The following is a 23,129-nucleotide window of genomic DNA, read 5'->3' as shown; positions in this document are numbered from 1 at the left end:
TAATTGTGGCCATTGTCTGTTGTTTAAGTGCCTGCATGAGGTTTTGCCAACATACCATGCCTTGTGGCATCCTTGCCTGCAGTGTATGAGATAGACAACATTGGCCGAGTCACGTAAGTTTCTGCTGTGCATGAGTTGGGTGGTGTTACCACGTGTGATGGTAGTGTTCATGTCGATGATCTGACATGCCTTGCAGAGGTTGCCATGTCAGGATTGCGTGGTGTTGTTATCCGGAAAGCTGGGTAATTTGCTGTGAATAACAATCTGTTTAAATTTGGCGGTTGTTTGAAGGCGTGAAGTGGAATCATGGGGAAGATCTTCATGAAGTGCTCATGGTCATCGATAATGTGTTGAAGGCTGCGAAGAATGTGGCATTGTTTCTCTGCTTGCGGGAAGTATTGGACGACAAAGAGGACCCTATCGAATGTATCCTGTGTCTGTCTTCTGAAGAGATTATTATGGTTGTTTGCTGCGGCGTGTCGGAACTGGCAATCGATGAGTTGAACATCGCATCCTGTTCCTATGAGGGCAGGGCAGGCGATGACCTAATGGTAGTATTGCTGGATTGTTAATTCAGAGACCCAGATAAAGTTCTTTGGACTTGGGTTTGATGCCACGGTAGATGCTGGAATTTGAATTCAATAAATGTCTGGAATTAAAAGTTTGATAATGATTGTGAATTGATTGTTGGAAAAATCCATCTCGTTCACTAATGTCCTTTAGGGAAGGAAAATGCCATCTTTACCTGGTCTGGCTACAAGCGACTCCAGACCCACAGCAAAGTGGTTGACTCTTCACTGCCCTCTGGGCAATTAGGGATGGGCAATAAATGCTGCCTGGCCAGCGACACCCTCATTCCATGATTGAATAAAATGTCCTTCATCACCTTCAGATGTTTGTCTCGCTCCTCCTCACCTGAACAGATCCTGTGTATGCGCAGGGTTTGTTGCTAGGTGATGACTATTTTATATGTTTAGGGTGGAAGCTAAAGAAGTGCAGCATCATGAGCTTATCCGTGGGCTTGAGATAGAGTGACCTACTGAAGTGTCTGCCAATGATGGAGATGCGTTTTTCCAAGAATGAGGTAGATTCTGACGAGTAGTCCATGGTAAGTCTGGTGGGATGCAACTTGTTGCTAATCATTATGTAGTTTCAGTGATTCCTCATCATGAGCCCAAAAGAAGAAAATATCGTCAATGTATCTGGTGTATAGCATTGGTTGGAGGTTCTGTACACCAAAGAAGTCTTGTTCGAGTCTGTGCATGAAATTGTTGGCGTATTGGGGAACAGATCTGTTGCCCATGGCTGTTCCATGTTTCTGGATGAAGAACAGGTTGTCAAAGGTGAAGACTGGCTGAGGATGAAGCAGATGAATTGTAGGATGGCATCTGGAAATCGGCAGTTGGCGGTATTGAGTACTGTGGTTGTAGTGACAATGCCGTTGTCTTGAGGGATGCTGGTGTAGAGTGCTGAAATGTCCATTGTGATAAGGAATGTTCCTTATTCAACTTGTTCATGGGTGCTGAGTTTTTCTAAGAAATGTGTAGTGTCATGACAGAAACTGGGGGATTCTTTGTACAATGGGTTTCAAGATGTTCTTGACATTGCCAGGGAGGTTCTCTCACAGGGTCGCGTTGTCTGATACGATGGGACGTCCAGGTTTGGTTTTGTGTATCTTTGAAAGGCATTTGAAGTCCCCTATGTGGGATGAGAGGGTATAGGGTATTCTGAAGGACTGGATCAGGAGTCTTGACCAATCTGTTCAGTTGAAGAATGTGTTCATTGGTCGGATCGTCAGTTGTCTGTAGTGTTCTTGGTTGTTCAGCTGTCTGCACACTTCCTTGCAGTAGTCCATTCTATTCTATATGACATATCTCTCACACTAACACCTGAAGAAGGAGTGAGGCTCTGAAAGCTCGTGTTTTAATATAAACCTGTCAGACTATAATCTGGTGTCATGTGATTTCTGACCTTGTCCATCCAGTCAACACTGGCACCTCCGTATCCTGAAATAAATGGTCGGTTTGACATTTTGACATCTAGCAATCTAGATTTGAAGTACTGCAGATCTTTACAGCCTGGGACCAGTTCTCTGTCAACATCCTGCAGTTTTTTACTGAAACACCTGTTCATAATCACATCCAGGATTCGGCTCTTAAATCCAGGAAACAACTGTGTTAAGCCAGCTGTCAGTGAAGCAGGCACCTGAAAACTGCTGATCTGATTTATTGACTGGCTGTTGTAAATGTAAAATCAAGGTTCTTGATGAGGTTCAGAACTTACGTGGTGTTCTGCCTAGTTCAGCCCGATGTTTAAACATTGGTGTTTGTCACAGTTGAGATCTTGACTCTGAATATATTCACAAATGTTACTTTTTTTAAACAGGTCTTATAGATTCTAGAACTAATCATTATTCTATTCTTTGTTACAAGAAGGAGAGACAGATCAATCGTTCAAGTTTTGTAATTCCTATTTGCTGTTGTTTGATTTCCTTTGTTGAGGTGATTATTTTTGCTGTGGTGAGGTGATACATTTCGGTAGAATGAAAGGCAGTGAGCTGTAAAAGGGTGTATGGAAATAACTCTTTGAAGGTAGCAGGACAAGCAATTTTTAAAGAAAATGTCAGGAACTTTTGGCTTTATTCATAGAGGCATGGATTGGAAAAGCAAGGTGTTTAGATTTGGATTTATCTAAAACACTGATCATCCCCAGATGAAGTATTGTGTTTAGTTCTAGGTGCCACAGCATAAGGAGAATGTTAATGCCTGACAGGGTGCAGAGGACTTCTGACTGAGAATAGTACCAGGCATGATGATTTCAGTAATGCGGAAAGACTAAGGAAGTTGGGATGATTCTCCTTAACATAGGAAAGGTTAAAGATAGATTTGTTTGAAGTTTAAAAGTCATGAAGTGTTTTGAAAGATTAAATGAAGAGAAGCTACTTCCAGCAGCAGTGGGGCATGGCTAGCCCCATTGCAAGGATGTGATTTCAAGGTGACTTTGGTTAGAAAATGAATATTCCAGGATGTGCAACATTTCAAAAAGACAGGCAAAATGGAAAAGGAAGACATTTATCCCTGATGGTAAAGGATGATATAGGGACGTTAGTGAGAAAGAACCTTGGCTCAGAAAATCTGAAAGTGGAGAATAGAATGTTAAAGTCAGAAAACACTAGTGGGAGTAGTTTGTAGACCCCATAACAGGAGTAATATAGTTGGACAAAGCATTAAACAAGAAATTAATAGAGCTTGTAATAAAAGCAATGTAATAATTGTGCAGGGTTGTTACTTAAGGGTTTAAGATCATTGGGAAAGGAACCAGATGTGATGTGAGAAAAAAGATACACGATGAATTGTTATGCTCTGGACTGCATTGCCTTAATGGGTGGTGACAGATTCAGCAGAAACTCTCATGAGTAATTTGATAAATACTTGAAAGGGAGGAACTTACAGTGATCTGAGACTGTGCAGATATGGTTTATGAGATTGGTTCCAGGGATGTGGGACTTCACTTCTTAAGAAGGGATTTAGTTGGCACATCGAAATTGTGAGGGGCCTAGACAAGGTAGACAAGATAAGGAACTTGCTGCCTTTGGCAGATGGACGAAGAACCAGATGACACAGATTTAGGATGATTACCAAAAGACCACAGGCAAATGAGAGAAATGTTTTTTGCAGGAACTGCTTGGAATCTGGAATGTGCTGATTGAATGAGTGACGCAGATTCAACTGTAGCTTTCAAAAGATAACCAGGTAATCATTTGAACAGGAGAAATGTTCAGGGCTACAGGGAAAAGGTGTGGGAATGGGATCAGCTGGATTGCTGTTGCAGGGAACAGCAAGGATTCAATGGACTGAATGCCATCCTCTTTTACTGTAACTACTCCATTTCTATGGGGAAAGAGCAGTGTGGAGTGCAACTAATTATACAGGGGCCGCCTCCACTGCTCTGTGATTCGGACATGTAGTTCCACATACTGTCAGCTGTTTGATTTCTTAAATGGTCATGCTTTGAGTTTGGGTGTTGCATGCCTGCAGGCTCAATGATCCCCATGAATTGAATCACTGCTCATTGATAACAAGAAATAGAAGCTGCAGTTGACCATTTGGCCCTTGGACCTGCTCTCCTACTTACTGTGATCATGATTACATCAACTCAGCGTCCTCACAGCTTTTTGTATCTGTTCATTTCTTCAAAATAAGTACTGAAGATAGATGGCAAATGGGACTTTGCTGCTTGATCAGCTTAACTGCTGAGGCCAGAATAAGGTGTTCATATGTTCAGTAAAACAAAAAAGCAGAATGAATGTGTATGGCTGTCTGTTAACTCACTTACATCACTGATCTTTTTCCTGTAAGTATTTTCTAATTAACCTGTTCAATGCTGTTATTATACACTTCTGGATCAGGTGGGAATTGAACCCAGGCCTGTTATTTGCTCTGTCTCTCTATGCCTCAATCCTTTAAACACAGGTTCTATCAGCTGAACAGAGGAGGCTTGACTATTTATCCCAGACTTTCAAGGCTGTCTGGATGGGAAAGTCAAAGTGAAAGAAACCCTTCATTTAGCTGATATTGCTTGTGAAAATTTAATCATTTCAAAAAATGTTTATCAACGATATGACTTCGTGAGCTAAGGGTGACTGAATTCCGTGGGAATGAAATCTTTGTTCATTTAAGATAACTGCAGTATTCTTTGGCACTGGGGGAGGGTGAAATAAGAGAACAATAGGGGATAAGACAGCACATTGTAATCTACCCTTTGCTGCCAAAACGTAGTAATTTTTTAATTATTAGGCATTTTGCAGGGTTGTATTAACTTGCCGTCTTAGTCTCAGGTGTTTAATGCAGGAGTGCTATTATTAGTGAACATGTTGAATGGGTTGGGTTTTGTGACAAAGAGGTAGTGCCCTTTCTCTGCGCAAGGAGGTCTATTTCATATCCCACCTGTGCCTGCAGATGTGCTGTGCAATCCAAAGTGGTTGATCAGAGCAGTTTTTGTTTTGTAATACTCCTGTTATGCTTGGACCCTAGCAAAATGAGAAAACAAAATGCTCATTTCAAGAGCCAAGCAATGTAATTGACTCTTAACTGCCTTCTGGGTAATAAGTGTTGGCTTGGCCAGCAACATCCGCATCCCATGAGTGAAAGTGAAAAAAAGTCCTGCAATCCCAGGAATCAGTCTGGTAACCCTTTGTTGAACTTCCTTGGACAACGGGATCAAACCAGCACACAATCTGTCCAAGCTGAGCTTCTGCCATCACCCCACTTCCACCCCAGTCCCCACCCATCTGCTGTTGGAATCTTCATTTGGAATTTGAAATTTAGATTTTGATGTCACCTGTACTCAAGTGCAGAAGAACAGGAATAAAGTGAGAAGTGTGCAAAATTGCCATTCTGTGCTGCTATCTTAAAATATAAAATACGAAAACAGAATTTTAAGAAACAGTAGACATAAATGAAACAGAGCCATACAAGGGGAAAAAACGTGCAGAGCTTATTCAAAAGAAAAGGGAAAAAGCCTTATCTGCCTGGGCCAAGCTCTGTCCTAGAGTTTCCAGTCAGCCTCCTCCTGGGACATGTTCCACCGATAACCTTTGCTGCTGCCGATTGCTGGAGAGAGTTGCCTCTGCTGCTGCAGCTGCCATCACTGATTGACAGGAGGGGCCGCCACTCTTACCGTTGCGGTTGCCGCTGTTGCTTGTGCTCAGGAGGCTGGGCCCACTCTCGCCCTGCTGAAGATGCCAAAACAGACTTGTAAAGAGAAGAAAAAGGGCAAATTTTAAAAGAACAGAAAACAGACCTATGCCAGGAGCCCGAACGCAGTGCTGCTACTCTGTCACCATCTTGAAAGAGCACCTGGGTTCATTTAGAGTCATGGAGTAACATTGCATGGAAACAGGCCCTTCAGCCCAAACTGGTCCATGCTGACCATGGCCCACACAGCTAATTCCAATTGCCCGCATTTGGTCCATATCCTTCAAATCTTCCAATCCATGTACCTATCCAAAAGCTTTTTGAATGTTGCCATTGTACCTGCCTCAACCACTCTCTCTGGTAGTCCATTCCATATACACTCCACTCTCTGTGTGAAAAAGTTGCCCCTCAGGTCCTCCTTCAGTCTTTTCCCTCTCGCCTTAAACCATGCCCCCTCGTTTTCAATTCCTCTTCCCTTGGCAAAAAACTATATGCTACATTCATCTTATCTATTCCCCTCATGATTTTATGCACCTTTAATAAGGTTACCCCTCATTCTCCTACATTCCAAGGAATAAAGCCCTATCCTGGCCAACCTGTCCCTGTAGCTCAAACCTATTAGTCCTGGCAACAACCGTTTACCAACTCTCTCCTCGTTATCTGAAGCCCTAGGCACACTTTTTCCAGGTGAAGTAGAGATTTACAGATAACACAATGTGGAGCTGGAGGAACATAGAAGGCCAGGCAGCATCAGAGGAGCCGGAAAGTTGATGTGTTGCACCAGGACCTTTCTTCAGCATCAGCAGTTCTTACTATCTCCGAAGCAGAGATTTACCTGCACTTCACTCAGTATAATTTAGTGTATTCGCTGCGCACAATGTGACACCCGTCATGCTGGGGAGACAAAGTGCAGACTTGGCAACCGCTTTGTAGAACAGCTATGTTCTGTCCGCAGAAATGACCCTGAGCTTCCAATTGCCTGCCACTTCAACACACTACAATGTTCCTTGTCAACATTTCTGTCTCAGGCTTGCAGCTGTAAAGCTGAGTGCAAGCTGGAAGAATGTCATCTCATTTTCTGCTTGGGTACCCTGTGGTCTTCTGGACTCAACGTAGAATTTAACAGTTTTGGGGCCCACGCACCTTTTCCCATGTCTTTACTCCAGCACTCACATGCTAGGCCTGTCATCATATGGAATATAAATCAGAAAACTGAAGGTTACAAGGTGGTATATTGGGTTGGAAGAGGTTGGTGGGTGAGGCATAGAGGGATTTGTATACTGGGGTTTACCACAATCCGGCCTCTGGTGTGTATTGCACAAGTAGAGCTGTGAATACTGGATTTAATTAGCAGTAACAGTCTCTCCATGAACACTTTGCATCGTTGATGTCAGACTATAATGCAAATATGCTATCCAGCCATGGGGACTGAATAAACTATTTTTAAGGTTGTGACTCAGGTGGAGCTTTGAAATTTTCAGTTGGTGCTTCTTTAGTTCTTTGTAACAGTGACAGAGAATCCAAAGTGTTTTGGAGCAGGAATATCCTTTCTTCAACCGATTTGGTTACAAGATCAGAAGCCTCAAGACACCAAGTTATCGTCCAACAGCTTTGTTTCAAATCACAAGATTTCAAAGTGCTGCTCCTTCATCAGGTGTTTGTTACAAGTGCTTCAACGATATTTTGTCATATACACCAGTAAGAGATCATTTCCCTGTATATATTTCAAATGGTTTGAATGCTGATGCAGCATCAGAAATTCAGCAAATTCTGTACCTCCAATCATGCAAAACTACTGAAAGTGTTCAATCTTACAACTGGACTTAGAGCCAGATAAGCTGGTAGGATTGTCATTAAATAAATGTTGTGTAATAATGTCTTCATTTACTTAACAGCACCTTTCATGTCACCCCAAAGTACTTCAGACAGTGTTCTCTTTGACCTCATGACTTTGTGCAAATGTTGACTCAGTGACTTGCCCTACGATGAGGTAATTTTATTTTTACTGTTCTCTATGTACGCTGACAAATTTTGGCAGTGACTGCAGAGGTCTGACTCAACTAGTTGTCATTTTTGTGCCCATTTATCCGAACAGTCAGGCTTGCAATTTAGACCGTCCCTTATCACACTTTACAAACAGCTGATGATGATTCATGTACACTTAATTAATTCTGAAATGCAGCAAAATAGAGCTGCCATTTTGAGTACCAGAGTCCCATGAGCGAATATGGGACTAATATGTGACCAGCTCATGTATCTTTGGCAGAGCAACATTGGCTGGAGCACTGAAAGAGAATGCCTACCCTTGAGGTATTTCAGCAGGGCCGACAACACCTATTTTAAATAGCAGAATAGACTCTTTGGCCCAATGGTTTGGCATAACATTCTAAGAATGCCACAACAAGTGCTGTACTTGAGAATTCATAAAGTCATAGAGATGTACAGCACAGAAACAGACCCTTCAGTCCAACTCATCCATGCCAACCCGATAACCTAAATAAATCTGATCCCATTTGTCAGCATGTGGTCCATATTCCTCTAAATCCTGTTAATCATATACCTGTCCAGATGCCTTTTAAATGTTGTAAATGTATAAGCCTCCAATACTTCCTCCAGCAGTTCAATCCATACACGCTCCATCCTGGGTCCCTTTTAAATCTTTCCCCTCTCACCTTAAACCTATACCCTCTAGTTTTGGGCTCACCCACCCTGGGAAAAGACCTTGTCTATTTACGCTATCCATGCTCCTCATGATTTTATCAGCCTCTATAAGGTCACCCCTCAGCCTCCGACACTCCATGGAAAATAATCCCAGCCTATTTAGCCTGTCCCTAGAATTCAAACCCTCCAACCCTGGCAACATCCTTGTAATTTTCAAAATTACAGACCCTTTGAAAGAATAGTATGAATACACAAACAGGTGCTCATGATGTCACCTAAGCTAAACTAATAGTCCTGATGATGGGCATGATAGCTTGGGCCATTTTTGTCTTCTTTTTGGCAGATGCAACAAAGTTATAATTATAGATGACACATGGTGTTAGTTAGGCTATGTGTCCTGTGCCTAAATGATGGTGTAAGAACTGAGAGTGCACAACCATCGGTGTAAAAAAAAGACATGCTTAGATGCTCCTTCAGAGGAAAAGAGACTGTGTGGTATGACAGATTTGATTGGATGTTGTCGATTTGTTACCACTTATCGATTGATTAATAAATGTAAAATGGTAGGACTTTTTTGGTGCAATGGTAGCGTCCCTGCCTCTGGCCCAGCAGGTTCCAGAGATGCATAAAAACAACACTTGATTAGAAAATGTCTAACTACAAGATTGTCACTAATAAATGTGATTGACAATTCAGGAGAAACTTCTTTATCTAAGGAGTAGCAAGAATGTGAAACTCAATAGACAATACGTGCAGGAGTAGGCCATTTGGCCCTTCGAGCGAGGACCACCATACATTATGATCATGGCTGATCATCCACAATCAGTATCCTGTTCCTGCCTTATCCCCATAACCCTTGATTCCACTATCTTTAAGAGCTCTATCCATCTCTTTCTTGAAAGTATCCAGAGAGTTGACCTCCACTGCCTTCTGGGGCAGAGCATTCCATATATCCACGACTCCCTGGGTGCTCCAATCTTTCAATATATGATCGTCTTGCCATTCCAGGAATTGACTTTGTGAACTTATGCTGCACTCCCTCAATAGCAAGAATGTCCTTCCTCAAATTTGGAGACTGAAACTGCGCACAATGTGCGGTCTCACCAGGACCCTGTACAGCTGCAGAAGGACCCCTTTGCTCCTATACTTAATTCCTCTTGTTATGAAGGCCAGCATGCCGTTAGCTTTCTTCACTGCCTGCTGTACCTGCATGCTTGCTTTCATTGACTGATGTACAAGAACACCTAGATCTTGTTGTACTTCCCCTTTACCTGACTTGACCCCATTTAGATAGTAATCTGCCTTCCTGTTCTTCCCACCAAAGTGGATAACCACACATTTATCCTCATTAAACTGCATCTGCCATGCATCCGTCCACTCACCTAGCCTGTCCAAGTCACCTTGTATTCTCATAACATTCTCCTCACATTCCACACTGCCACCTGGCTTTGTGTCATCAGCAAATTTGCTATTATTACTTTTGATGCCTTCGTCTATATCATTAATGTATATTGTAAACAGCTGCGGTCCCAGCACCAAACCTTGTGGTACCCCACTGGTCACTGCCTGCCATTCCGACAGGGACCCGTTTATCACTAGTCCTTCCTGTCAGCTAGCCAGTTTTCAGTCCAAGTCAATATTTTGCCCCTAATACCATGTGCCCTAATTTTGCTCACCAATCTCCTATGTGAGACTTTATCAAAGGCTTTCTGAAAGTCCAGGTACACTACATCCACTGGTTCTCCCTTGTCCATCTTCAGAGATACATCCTCAAAAAATTTCAGAAGATTAGTCAAGCATGATTTCCCCTTCGGAAATCCATGCTGACTCTGACCTATCCTGTTACTGCTATCCAAATGAGTCATAATTTCGTCTTTTATAATTGACTCCAGCATCTTTCCCACCACTGATGTCAGGCTAACCGGCCTATAATTTCCTGTTTTCTCAATCCCTCCTTTCTTGAAAAGTGGGACAACATTAGCCACCCTCCAATCCACAGGATCTGATCCTGAATCTGTAGAACATTGGAAAATGATTGCCAATGCATCCACAATTTCTCGAGCCACCTCCTTAAGTACCCTGGGATGCAGACCATCAGGTCCTGGGGACTTATCGCCTGCAGACCTAACAGTCTATCCAACACCATTTCCTGCCTAATATAAATTCCCTTCAGTTCATCCATTACCCTCGGTCCTTCAGCCACTGTTGCATCTGGGAGATTGCTAGTGTCTTCCCTCATGAAGACAGATCCAAAGTACCTATTCAACTCATCTGCCATTTCCTTGTTTCCCATAATAAATTCAGCTGTTTCTGACTTCAAGGGCCCAATTTTAGTCTTAACCTTTTTTTTTCTTTTGACATACCTAAAAAAGCTTTTACTATCCTCCTTTATATTTTTGGCCAGTTTTCCTTTGTACCTCATTTTTTCTCTGCGTATTGCCTTTTTAGTTATTCCTGTTGCTCTTTAAAAGCTTCTCAGTCCTCTGGCTTCCCGCTTATCTTTGCTATGTTATACTTCTCTTTTATCTTTATACAGTCCTTAACTTCCCTCGTCAGCCATGGCCGCCCCTGCCTCCCCTTAGGATATTTCTTCCTCTTTGGAATGAACTGATCCTGCACCTTCTGCATTATATGCAGAAATACCTGCCATTCTTGTTCCACTGCCATCCCTGCGAGGGTATTGTACCATTGAACTTTGGCCAGGTCCTCCCTCATAGCTCCGTAGTTCCCTTAGTTCAACTGCAGTACTGACACATCCGATTCTCCCTTCTCCCTCTCAAACTCCAGATTAAAACTTACCATATTATGGTCACTACCTCCTAATGGCTCCTTTGAGGTCCCTGATCAAATCCGGTTTGTTGCACAACACCACATCCAGAATTGCCTCCTCCCTGGTAGGCTCCAGTACAAGCTGTTCTAAGAATCCATCTCAGAGGCACTCCACAAACTCCCTTTCTTGGGGTCCAGAACCATCCTGATTCTCCCAGTCCACCCGCATGTTGAAATCTCCCATAACAACTGTAGTGATACCTTTGTGACAGGCCAATTTCAACTCTTGATTCAACTTGCACCCTATGTCCTGACTACTGTTTGGGGGCCTGTAGATAACTCCCATTAGAGTCTTTCTACCCTTAGAATTTCTCAGCTCTATCCATACTGACTCTACATCTCCTGATTCTATGTTCCCCCTCGCAAGGGACTGAATATCATTGCTCACCAACAGGGCCACCCCACCCCCCCCCCCCTGCCCATCAGTCTGTCCTTTCGATAGCAAGTATAGCCTTGAATATTCATTTCTGGATGCAACGTAATGTAATTGAAGTGAACTCCTTCAGGTTTGTTCATGGGATATGGGCAATGCTGCTGGCCCTGAATTGATTATCCATCCATAATTGTCCTGGATAAAGTAGTGATGAATTTCCTCTTGAACCACTGAAGTCCTTGGGATGTAGTGATGCCCACAGTGCTGATTAGAAAGGATTTCCAGTATTTTGACCCCACGGCTGCATTTAGAGGGAAGCTAGACAGATAGGTATTGAAGAAAGGGATGGAAGATTTCTCAATAGAAGCAAATGGAATGGAAGGAGACAGGCATGACTCGATTGAAATATAAGTGCAAGAAAGGTTAGTTTGTATTTACAACGAAGAAAGCACTTGATTGTGGTTGTGTTGTCTCCAGAATAACTTATCCTGCTTCCTGAATGGAAATGAGGAGCTGGAAACTTTTGGTTTATGGTGTAAATGATCATGTCAGCGGTGGCTCCTTGAATAGGGACCTGTGATCAGTGGAAGACAAAAACTGGTTGTAAAGTCTTCATTGAAAGATGGCACTTCTGACAGTGTAGCATTCTGTTATACTGCTCTGGAGTGTCAGGTGGATTTCATGTTTATGACTCTGAAGTGGACCTAGAGCCATCTGATCTGGAACTGAAAACGTAACAATTGAATTGTTCCTACAAACAAGGTTGTAAGTTGAATGTAGCCTACAGAGAAACACACTTGATGGATTGAACAATCTTTTGTTCCTTGCTGCCTTATAGGATCTTTTATGAGATTTATACTTTTATGAAACCATATTTGGTCTCACTGTCTTGTTTTGTTTTGTGTTTTAAATGTTGTCCATATGTGTGCTACGTTATAAATTGACCGTAGCTACAAGATGTTGGAGTGGATGAGATTTGGATGATTGATATTACATTTTGATTTTCACAAATCTGTTTTTCTGTTGTGTTTTTATAGCGATAATCTTGGAGAGATCAGACATTTCACAAAAGCAGTGACAAATGGCTGGTCTGTTCTGTTTCTCTGAGCAGGCTTTCTCAACAATTCTTACATTAAAGGCGTTGCTGAGAAGGTGGAATCTGTGCGAACGGGAAAGGCTTGTGGTCAGTCCTGAAACACCACCAGTGGCATTTCTCTTCAGAGCCTGCCTTGCTTTCTTCATGCTCAGATCCCCCTCTTGGGGAGCAGCTTTTTATTATGTGGGGTGTTTGCAAACGATCCTGTACAAAATCAGACTGAATGGACTGAGGATTACAAGGTGCTGAGTGACAGTTTGTGAAAAATATTCAGACCAAATGACTACTGTTTCTGCTGAAACTTAAGTTATGGATTAGTTATTACAGGTAGTTCTCCTATAACGTGATAGTTGCGTTAGTTGCATTCTTGTTTGACCTTGCGCTATAGAAAATTGTGTTATTGGGAAATGGCTATAGAAAGTCGCTAAACCTGTACAGCAGAAAGTTTGTTATCCAGACAGCATCCACTATTCATCATTCATGTTACAGCCAATTTGTATCAAAGAAACATGTGTTGGAGCAGAACTACCTCTAGTTTTTGAGCCTGCCTTTGAAATAGCCCACGAGCATATTTTACGTAAAATTTACAATGCTGAAGTGGGCATATAGCCCAATTGGTCCATGCTAGTGTTTTGAGTGCCACATGAGCCTCCTACTACCATACATCATCTGTTCTTAATAGCATAATATGTTGCACTTTACTCCATCATGTTTATTGAGCTTCCCTTAGCTGTATTAATGTTGTTTCTCAACTGTCTCTTGTATTAGCAAATTCCACATTGTAACCATTTGTGAATTCCTTATTGGATTTATTAGTGGTGATGTTATATTTATGACTCTAATTCTCATGTTTCCCACAAGTAAAGGCAGCTTCTCAGTGTCTACTCCTTCAGAATTTTGAGGGCCACAATTAGGCCACTGGTTGTTGTTTTTGTTGGCGCATTGCTCATGTTGCTCTGTATTCCCTTAATTCTGAGTTTGTGATAGTTGGTATTGCTGTAGTGTGATACAAACAGAGGATCTTTTTCCTCGATTTAAAAGATTTGCAGCTTTTGAAATTCTCTGCAAAGCAGTTTTCCTCAAACATCCACAAAAATCAACAGTAGAAATGTAGTCTGCTTAAAGAAAGCAGCCTTAGTGTACATACTGCTGTATTATTGCCAAAGTATTTTTTTGTTGAATTGTTTTTGAAGGGCAGTTATTGTTAACGTCAGTAAAGATTGAGGATTTCCAGCTCAGAAACTACAAGCTCAGAATTTGGGTTTTGCACTACAAGAAATCCTCTGTTTGCTGATACTTTAGCTCTGGAATTCTCTAGCTAAACCTTACCTTCTCTCTCTCGCATTCCCTCCCTTGTGCTCGCTCATTCTCGTGCTCACTCTAGTTCTTGCACTTGCTGTCACAAGTTGGCTGTCTCATTCTCGCTCTCACTCACTCATTCTCAAACTCTCCTCACTCTCACCCTCTCTCTCTTGTGCTCGCGCGCACTGTCTCTCTCTCTCTCTCTCGTGCTAGCGCGCACTGTCTCTCTCGTGCTCGCGCGCACTGTCTCCCTCTCTCTCTCGTGCTCGCACGCACTGTCTCCCTCTCTCGTGCTGGCGCGCACTGTCTCCCTCTCTCGTGCTGGCGCGCACTGTCTCCCTCTCTCGTGCTCACGCGCACTGTCTTTCTCTCATGCTCGCGCGCACTGTCTCTGTCACTCTCGTGCTTGCGCGTGCTCCCTCCCTCTCTCGCGCTCGTGCACGTTAGCTGTCTTGCACGCTCTCTTTCGCTCTTGCTCACTTGCTCTTGCCTTGCTCGCTTTCATTCGCACTCACTTGCTCTCTCTCGCGCGCGCTCTCTCTCTCTCCCTCTCTCTGACATTCCTGCTGCACACTCCCACCTTTTTATCTCTATCTCATCTGTTTCTCCTTAAAACTTACCTCTTTGACCAAGTTTTTGATCTCCTGTTTATATGAAATCCATATACTTTTCTTCGATTTTGTTTGATAATTGCTCCTGTGAAACATTGTAGGGCCATTCTATTTTTGTTAATGGCACTACATAAATGCAAGTTGCTGTGATTTTGATTAATTAGATGTTCATTTGTCCTGCTCATTAATGGAGATTTAATGGCCAGGACACTGTCAGAAGTCTTTGCTATTCAGGTAGCACTCTCCAGTTTGTAATGCTGATTTAAGCTGGTAGACAAGGCGTCTGATTTAATATTTCATGAGAGGGGTATTAAATTTGTCACACATTTTTACCTTGTTGCTTTTGGAAAAGGAGAAATATAATTTTGGTAAAATCTTCTCTTTTTGAACTTATTATCAAGAAAATTATTAGTGTTTTGATCGTCTTTAGTACAGCAAAAGCAAAATCACAGAGTGAATCCAGTTCAGTTCAACACACAAAAAAGTCTTCCAACCATTGGCTCCATCTCTCCATCCCACTGCCACGCGAAAGCAGCCAATATAATCAAAGACCCGGATATACTGTGTTGCACACTCTTTCATCAGGCAGAAGGTACAAAAGTTTGAAAATGTACCAACAGATTGAAGAACAGCTTCTTCCCCACTGTTATCAGACTTATGAATTGGATCTCTTGTATACTAAAGTTGATCTTTCTCTGCGTGTTCTCTGTAGCTGTAACTCTATATTCTGTAATTTGTTCTGTTACTCTGATACACTTACATAAGGTTTGATTTGCATGTATTAGCATGCAAAACAGTACTTTTCACTGTATTTCAGTACATGTGGCAACAATAATTCAAATCAAAAGAAAGCTGTTAAAGCTTGAAGATTGTGATGACTAGAAAGAGCATCTAAATTCCCCTGAATTGTATTGAAATCTGAAAATGTAAGTAAAAGTTTTACAGGTACAGACTGCCATGAGAACAATGAATTTATGAATATGTCTTAAAACCTATATTATAATGCCTACAAGCCATATGCACCCACTCATAATGTGTCAACTTCAGGATTGAGCCATAAAGTGAGAAATAAGACACAGTGAAGATACTCAAATGCAAAATGGCTTTAACCAGCATGATTTTTTTTCAAATGACCTATATTCAACCTGCCTCAGTAAGCCCTGTTTTCACCTTTCACTCAAATTTAAGAGTTCAGTTCCTGGTACCCATAATCTAGGCATCCATTGCAGTGCTGTATTGTGAAGTGCAAAGATATGTTTCACAGATGGGAGGGTAGTTCTACCTGGCACCCTAGCCAATATTTATCCTTCATAAATGTCATCGTCATTATCAAATTGCTAGTTGTGAGAGCTTGTTGCGTCCATTCTACTTTGCAAGTGCCTGTACTAGAAAAATAGTTAATTATCTGTAAAAATGCTTGGAGGAATATCCTGAGATTGTGAAAGATGCTATATAAATGCAAGTTATTTTTTTCCACTTTTTCTTCATCTGAGGTCTGTGAGCAAACTGCAGTTTTGTTTGTCTCTATCACTTCCTCCCAAGCCCTGTACAAAAAAGTCTCACCTACGTATCTGTCTTTGCCTATCACTTGAGTTGCCTCCTCTTTGAGTCTGGATTGTGGAGTATCATGGGATCGAATGTCTGTATGTAATGGCAGTAATATGGAACTGGTTCGGAGTCATCTTTTTTAAACTCATACAATATTATTTTACAGGATGGGAGGCGGCTGTTCAATTCGTTATTTTGAAGGGAATAGAATGTAAAATAGGGAGGTTTTGCTAAAGCTGTGCAAGGTACTAGTCAGACTCCATCTTTTGATCATCTTTTCTAAGGCATCGGAGACAGTGAACCTTCTCTGCACTGTGTTGACCCTGGATAGGGAAGGATTTTCTTATGAGGTGAGGTCAAGTAGGTTGGGCTTGTACTTATTAGAATTTAGAAGAAGGAGACCTTATTGAAATGTACAAGATTCTTAGGGGAGTCAACAGGTCAGTTGTGGAGAAGTTGCTTCTGCTTGTGGGACCACTGGGCACGATCCCACAGTAATGGGGTTGTACATTTAAGACAGATGAGGGGAGTCTTTTTCTCTGAGGATAATCAATCTCTGGAATTCTTTACCACTGAGGGCGGTTGAGATTGTATTGTTAACTATATGTAAAGCTGAGACATAGATTCTTAATCAGGAAGGGAATCTAGGTTATAGGGAATAGGCAGAAAAATGGAGTTGAGGATAATTGGATCAGCCCTAATCTTACTGAATGACAGAGCAGACACAATGGGTTGAATGGCCGACTCTTGCATCTGTATCTGATGAAGTTATGGTCTTATGATTATTGTACTTCAGTCAGTTCTTTTGCAAGAGGTATGCAATGAATCCAACTCCCTTGATCTTTCCCCATGACCACGCACTTTATGTTCCCTTCAGATATTCATCCAATTCCCCTTTGAATATTGTAATTGAATCTGCACTTTTAGGAAATGCACTTCAGATGTTAATAACTTTCTCATCTTTTTACCTATCAGCTCAAATCAAGGTTGACTTCTTGAACCTCCTGCTAATGGGAAGCATTTAAACCCCATTTACTTCATTAATGCCTTTGATATATTTGAAGATTTCTATTAAATATCCCTTAACCACCCTGCTCTAAAAGAACAGTTTTTAAATTATATTTTAAAGGGTGATGAGTGTCACCTACATAGAATTTACCAGTCCTATATGTGATAGATAAATGAAAACTTGTAGCACCGTGTACAGAATCTTGCCTTAATTTGATTCTCGGTGGATTGTGTAAAGTGTTCATCATCTATTTGGCAACAGTTTAATCTCTCTCCTGTTTGTATAATTCCTTCTGAGGGCTGTATGCATTTTTGGAATGCTGAATGAACCTGGGAACTGATATAGCAGGTTTGCCAGCACTTGTGATAGGTTTGTCTGCTGCTTGAATTAATTTTGAGTGTTGTCCACCATCTAGCAAATCTCTTAATGTCCTTTGTTTTCCGCTCCTCAGGTGCTGGGCCGATGTTTCTTGACCGTCCTGCAGGTCCACTTCCAGTTCCTGTCCCAGGCATTGCATCGCGTTCAGCCCATAATCCACTCTTGCTTGGCAGAGGCTCAAGCCCAGGAGAGGAAGAACGCAGTGGGGAGTGAGACCATGAAGGCTGGTCGTGTGACGGAATTGGAAGAAGCTGTGAAGTCCTGGGGAGGAGCGTCAGAGGTGATGATTTTTTTTTAACTGGCATTATCTGGAATGATCACCTTGCTTTGTGCGTTTAGAATCCTGGAAGCAGGGCAAATTGGTACAGTTAAGGAGCTAGGGTTAAGTTGGCAAATCTTATCGAACATCTTCGTGGAGACTGCTTTATTTTTTTTCACCATTTTCCAACTTCAGTTTCATTTTCTCTTCACAGATGTTGCCATGCCTGCTGACATTCTCCAGCAATTTTTATGTTTGTTTCAGACTTCCAGCATCCACAGAATTTGGCTTTTATTCAACATAGTTAGAAAGCTGTGCTGGTCAGTTATGCTGATCCAACATCCATCCTTGTTTTATACTGAATTTAATTCCTTTGCCTCAACATTGTTGGCTGAAGTCCTTACTAAAATGTACAAGATTGTTTAGGGGACTTGACAGGATAGAAAGTAGAGGACAGGTTATTTCCCCTTGTGGAAGGGTCTACGACCCAAGGAATAATCTTAGAATAAAAGATTGCACATTTAAGACAGAAATGAAGAGGAATTTTTTTTTCTCTGAGGGTACTGAATGTGAAGAATTGTTTATCTCACAGGGCTGTCAAGGCTGTACCATTAAATAGATTCAATGCTGAATAGACAGGTTCTTAAACTTTGAAGGAATCAAGTGGTATGGGATAAAGGCATGAAAGTAGAACTAAGGTTGATCAAATCAGTTGTGATCTCATTAAATGGCAGAGCAGACTTAATGAGCTGAATAGACAACTTTATCAGGAAGCTTCGCGTGATCAGGATGGAGAGATCCCATCCAGAGTGAGACACAGGCCAAGTGAGTATTTAGTTCAGAGAATTTGGTAATGTTGGATTTCACTGCAGGGGGTAAAGGTGCTTTTAGCCTTTTTTGGTTCATAATTTGTAAGATTTTTAACAGAATAAATGAAGCCCTGAATCAGAGCCCATTACCAGTGACATCACACAGAAACTGTATGTTTCATTGGTTAATAATTTGACTATTATGGATTATTTTCAGAGTGAAGGTAAATAGGAGAAATATTTGCAGGTTATAAACTAAAGGTTCAGTGCAAAATTTTTAAAATTCAATTTAAGAGTTAAGTAGTTAAAATAGAGGTGCTAGGCTAGGTGATATGTTGTAACTGTGTGATGTGGGAGCTGGTGGGTCCCATTGTGGCTTAGGATAACCACATCTGTAGCAAGTATTGGTTAATTGAGGAAGTCTGGCTCAGAGTCTGCGCTTTGAGCACTGTGACACGTCAGGAAGGGAGAGAGTTATCTGGACACTGTTTCAGGAGGCATTCACACCCTTTAAATTAGCTACCTCAAATTAGGTCACTGGTCAAGGACAGAGGGTGTGACTTCAAGCGAGATAGGTAGAGGCTTCCAGAAAGTAGTGCTGAGGGAGCCTCAACCCTTGAGCTTGCCTAACAGGTTTGAAATTCTTGTTCACTGTGTGGGTGAGAGTGAGTGCAGTAGTGAGGATGAATAAACTGACCACAGCATTGTGGTACAGGGAGCCATTCACGAGGGGGGGTGCGAAAAGAGACATGTATCTGTAATCAAGGATAGTATAGTCAGAGGAACAGACACTGTTCTTGCGGCCAGGACCAAGTGTCCCAAAGGACGTGTTGCCTGCCTGGTGCCTGGGTTCAGGATATTTCATCTAGGATTCAGAGGTGCTTGGAGTGGGAGGGGAAAGATCCATTTGTTGTGGTCTACATATGTACTAATGATATAGGTACAACGAGGAAAAAGGTTCTGCAGAGGGAATATGAGTAGCTAAGGTTAAATTAAGAAGGTAACAATCTCTGAGCCATGAGCAAATTGGCATAGGGTCGACAAGACTGAAGAGGAAAACACCTGGCTCAGAGATTGGTGTGGGAGAAATGGGTTTGAATTCATGGGATGTTGGTACCAGTTCTGGGATCAGAGTCCTTGTGAATCACATAACTAGGGCTGTGGATAGCGCTTTAAACCAAAAATGGGATGACGAGTTTAGTTGCATGAAAAATTATGGAAAGAGTTAAAGAAGGGGAGAGGACAAAGCTGAGGTTAAAGTTTACGAATCTAATTTCAGGCACAGCAAGTAAGGGAATGACAATAAGAAGGGAGGCAGTCAATGCAGGATTGAGGGTGATGTACTTAAATGCTCACAGCCTACGAAACAAGGGAAATGAGCTTGTTGCACAGATTGAAATTGGCGGGTATGACATTGTGGGTATCACAGAGACATGTCTGCAAGGGGATCAGGGCTGGGAACTAAATATCCAAGAATATCAATAGGGCGGGCAGATGGGAAGAGGAAGGGGAGCATAAAAGCAACAAAAGAACATACCACGTATGAAGACTCATTGGAACTCAAAGGATTTGGAAGCCTTTAAAAATCAGCAGAGGATAACCAAAAAAAAGCAATGAGGGAGAAGATGAAATATGGGAGTAAATTAGCCAGTAATATAAAAGAAAATCGACAGATATTTTTTGATATATAGAGAGTAAGAGAGAGGCAAAGTGAACCTTGGCCTGCTGGAGAAAAATGAGATTGAAGAAGCACTACTGCGAACAAAGAAATGGTGGAGGAACTAAATAGATACTTCGCATCAGTTTTAACAGGGTAAGACCCCAGCAGCATATCAGGACTTCAGCAGAGTCAAGGGTCAGAATGTAGTGACAATTACTAAGTAGAGGGTGCTGGGGAAGCTGAATGGTCTGAAGGCAGATAAATCACCCGGACAGGATGGACTCCATCCCAGAGCTCTGAAGGAGACAGTTGAGGATATTGTAGAGATGTTGATGGTCTTTCAGGAATCACTGGAGTCGCAAATGACTGGAAAATGGCTAATATAACACCACTGTTTAAGAAGGGAGGGAAGCAGAAGGGAAGGATCTTTAGGGTGGTTAGCCTGACCTTGGTTGTTGGTAAGATTTTAAGAGTATTATTAAGAATAAGATTGTGGAGTACTTGGAAGTACATGGTAAAATAAGGCTGAGTCAGCACAGCTTCATCAAAGGGAGGTCATGCCTAACAAATCTGTTAGAATTCTTTGAGGATTGGGGGAAAGTTTGAAAAAGGAGAGCCAGTGGACGTGATCTGTTTGGATTTCCAGAAGGCCTTTGACAAGATGCTGCAGAAGAGGCTGTTAAATAAGAGCCCATGGCATTAGGGGCAAGGAACTGGCATGGATAGAGGATTGACTGACTGGCAGAAGGCAGAGAGTAGGGACAAAGGGGCCTTTCTCAGGATGGCAGCTAATGACAAATGGAGTTCTGCAGGGGTTAGTGTTGGGGCCACAATTATTTACGTTATACATGAGCCTTCTGGGCGAAGCAGCTGAGGGCGTTGCCGCTAAGTTTGCAGATGACAGAGGCTCAGATGGTGTTGAGGAATTGGGGGGGGCTGCAAAAGCATTTAAACATATTGGGCAAGTGGGCAAAGAAATGGCCGAAGGAATATAAATGGGAAAAGTGTGAAGTTATGCACTTTGGTAAGAAGAACGGAGGCGTAAACCCTTTCAGAATGGGGAGAGGCTTCTGAAATCTGAAGTGCAAAAGGATTTGGGATTCTTAGTTCAGGATTCTGTTAAGGTTAACATGTGGGTTCAGTTGGCAGTCAGGAAAGCAAATGCAATCTTGAGACTCATTTCAAGAGGATTAGAAAACAAGAGATGTACTGCTGAGGCGGTATAAGTCTCTGGTCTGACCATGTTTGGAATATTGTGAGCAGTTTAGGGCCCCTCTTCAAAGGATAGATGTGCTGGCATTAGAGGGTGTCCAGAGGAGACTTAGAAGAATGATCCCGGGGATGAAGGGCTTGTCATGAGGAACGGTTGATGACTCTGGGTCTGTACTTGATGGAATTATAAAGGATGAAGGGCGAATTGGATTGAAACTTACAGGATGCTGAGAGACCTGGATGGAGTGCCTGTCGAGAAGATGTTTTCACTCCTTGGAGAGACTAGGACACAGGAACACAGCCTTGGGGTAAAGTGACAACCCTTTAGAACTGAGATGAGGAGGAATTTCTTCAGCCAGGGGCTGGTGATTCTGGGGGAATTCATTGCTGTCGAGGACTGTGGAGGCAGAGTCATTGACAATATTTAAGACAAAGTTAGATAGGTTCTTGATGAGTAAGCCGATCGAGGGTTATGGGGAGAAGGTAGCAAAATGGTGTTGAGAAATATATCAGCCATAATCGAATGATGGACCGGACTCAGTGGACTGACTGGTCTAATTTTGCTCCTGTATCTTATGGTCTTAAGTAATGGTGTTCTGCTCCTACGTCTTATTGACTTAAAATGCTGCAAATCCATATTTAATAAGTACTATAGGTGTACCCTTACCAGCTGTAACAGCTCATTTCCACGTTATGGTCAACTAATAGTGTGCAATAAATGTTTGCCTTACCATCTCCTATACCCACATTTCATGAATGATAAAGGTAAATATCACAAGTCCTTCAATGGGTTTCCTCCATTGACTTCGGCTAGTTATCTCTTAGCAGTATGTGGTGGGATATGTGTGTCATTCTGTCATGTTCCCACCATCCTTTGCTGATCCTTTCTCTCTGCTCTCTTGTGTTGTAAAATTTCTTGATAGAATATTATTTGCTTGGTATTTGGATTTTTTTTAAGGACTTAGAAACTACAATTCAAATTTTTCTTCATTTAAGTTTGAGAATATTCTGACTTTGTTTAATATTAAAAACAGCAGAGGCATTCAAATCCTCATTTTGCTCATTCCTTGCCCTGCTCCACAATTGTAACAGAAGGTGACAACAGTAGTTGAACTAATCGTTTGCAAAATAGCTATCCTCAAGAGCTCAACCTTGTATTGAGTGAGAGTCTAGAGTTTGACTGAAAGTTAGCAGTCTTAAGTCGGGACATGTCAGAACTGATTGACCTTTCCCAACCACCCAAGCATTGGCTGTTGATCTGAATTTTAGCAGTTTTAATTGCTCCATCACTGTTTGAGCAACACTGAGGCCATTTGTCCCCTGTTCACTGAGCTGAATCAGAACCAACTCAAGACTGATAATAAAATGTGAGGCTGGATGAACACAGCAGGCCCAGCAGCATCTGAGGAGCACAAAAGCTGATGTTTTGGGCCTAGACCCTTCATCAGAGAGGGAGATGGGGTGAGGGTTCTGGAATAAATAGGGAGAGAGGGGGAGGCGGACCGAAGATGGAGAGAAAAGAAGATAGGTGGAGAGGAGAGTATAGGTGGGGAGGTAGGGAGGGGATAGGTCAGCCCAGGGAAGACGGACAGGTCAAGGAGGTGGGATGAGGTTAGTAGGTAGGAGATGGAGGTGCGGCTTGGGGTGGGAAGAAGGGATGGGTGAGAGGAAGAACAGGTTAGGGAG

General features: G+C 42.2%; 1 protein-coding gene across 7 annotated transcripts in view; it reads left to right on the top strand.

The window, feature by feature from the left end:
• Positions 1–23,129, top strand: part of LOC125459813 (granule associated Rac and RHOG effector protein 1-like) — a 208,385-nt gene that overhangs the window by 116,181 nt on the left and 69,075 nt on the right. For all 7 annotated transcript variants that reach the window (XM_048546703.2, XM_048546701.2, XM_048546702.2 and 4 more), the window contains one exon: positions 17,577–17,783. In XM_048546703.2, coding sequence (XP_048402660.2) covers positions 17,577–17,783 — 207 coding nt within the window. The remainder of the gene's footprint in view (positions 1–17,576; positions 17,784–23,129) is intronic.

Source organism: Stegostoma tigrinum, chromosome 16 (genome assembly GCF_030684315.1).
Source record: "Stegostoma tigrinum isolate sSteTig4 chromosome 16, sSteTig4.hap1, whole genome shotgun sequence".
Lineage (NCBI taxonomy): Eukaryota > Metazoa > Chordata > Chondrichthyes > Orectolobiformes > Stegostomatidae > Stegostoma > Stegostoma tigrinum.
This window is presented reverse-complemented; position numbering and strand designations above follow the sequence as displayed.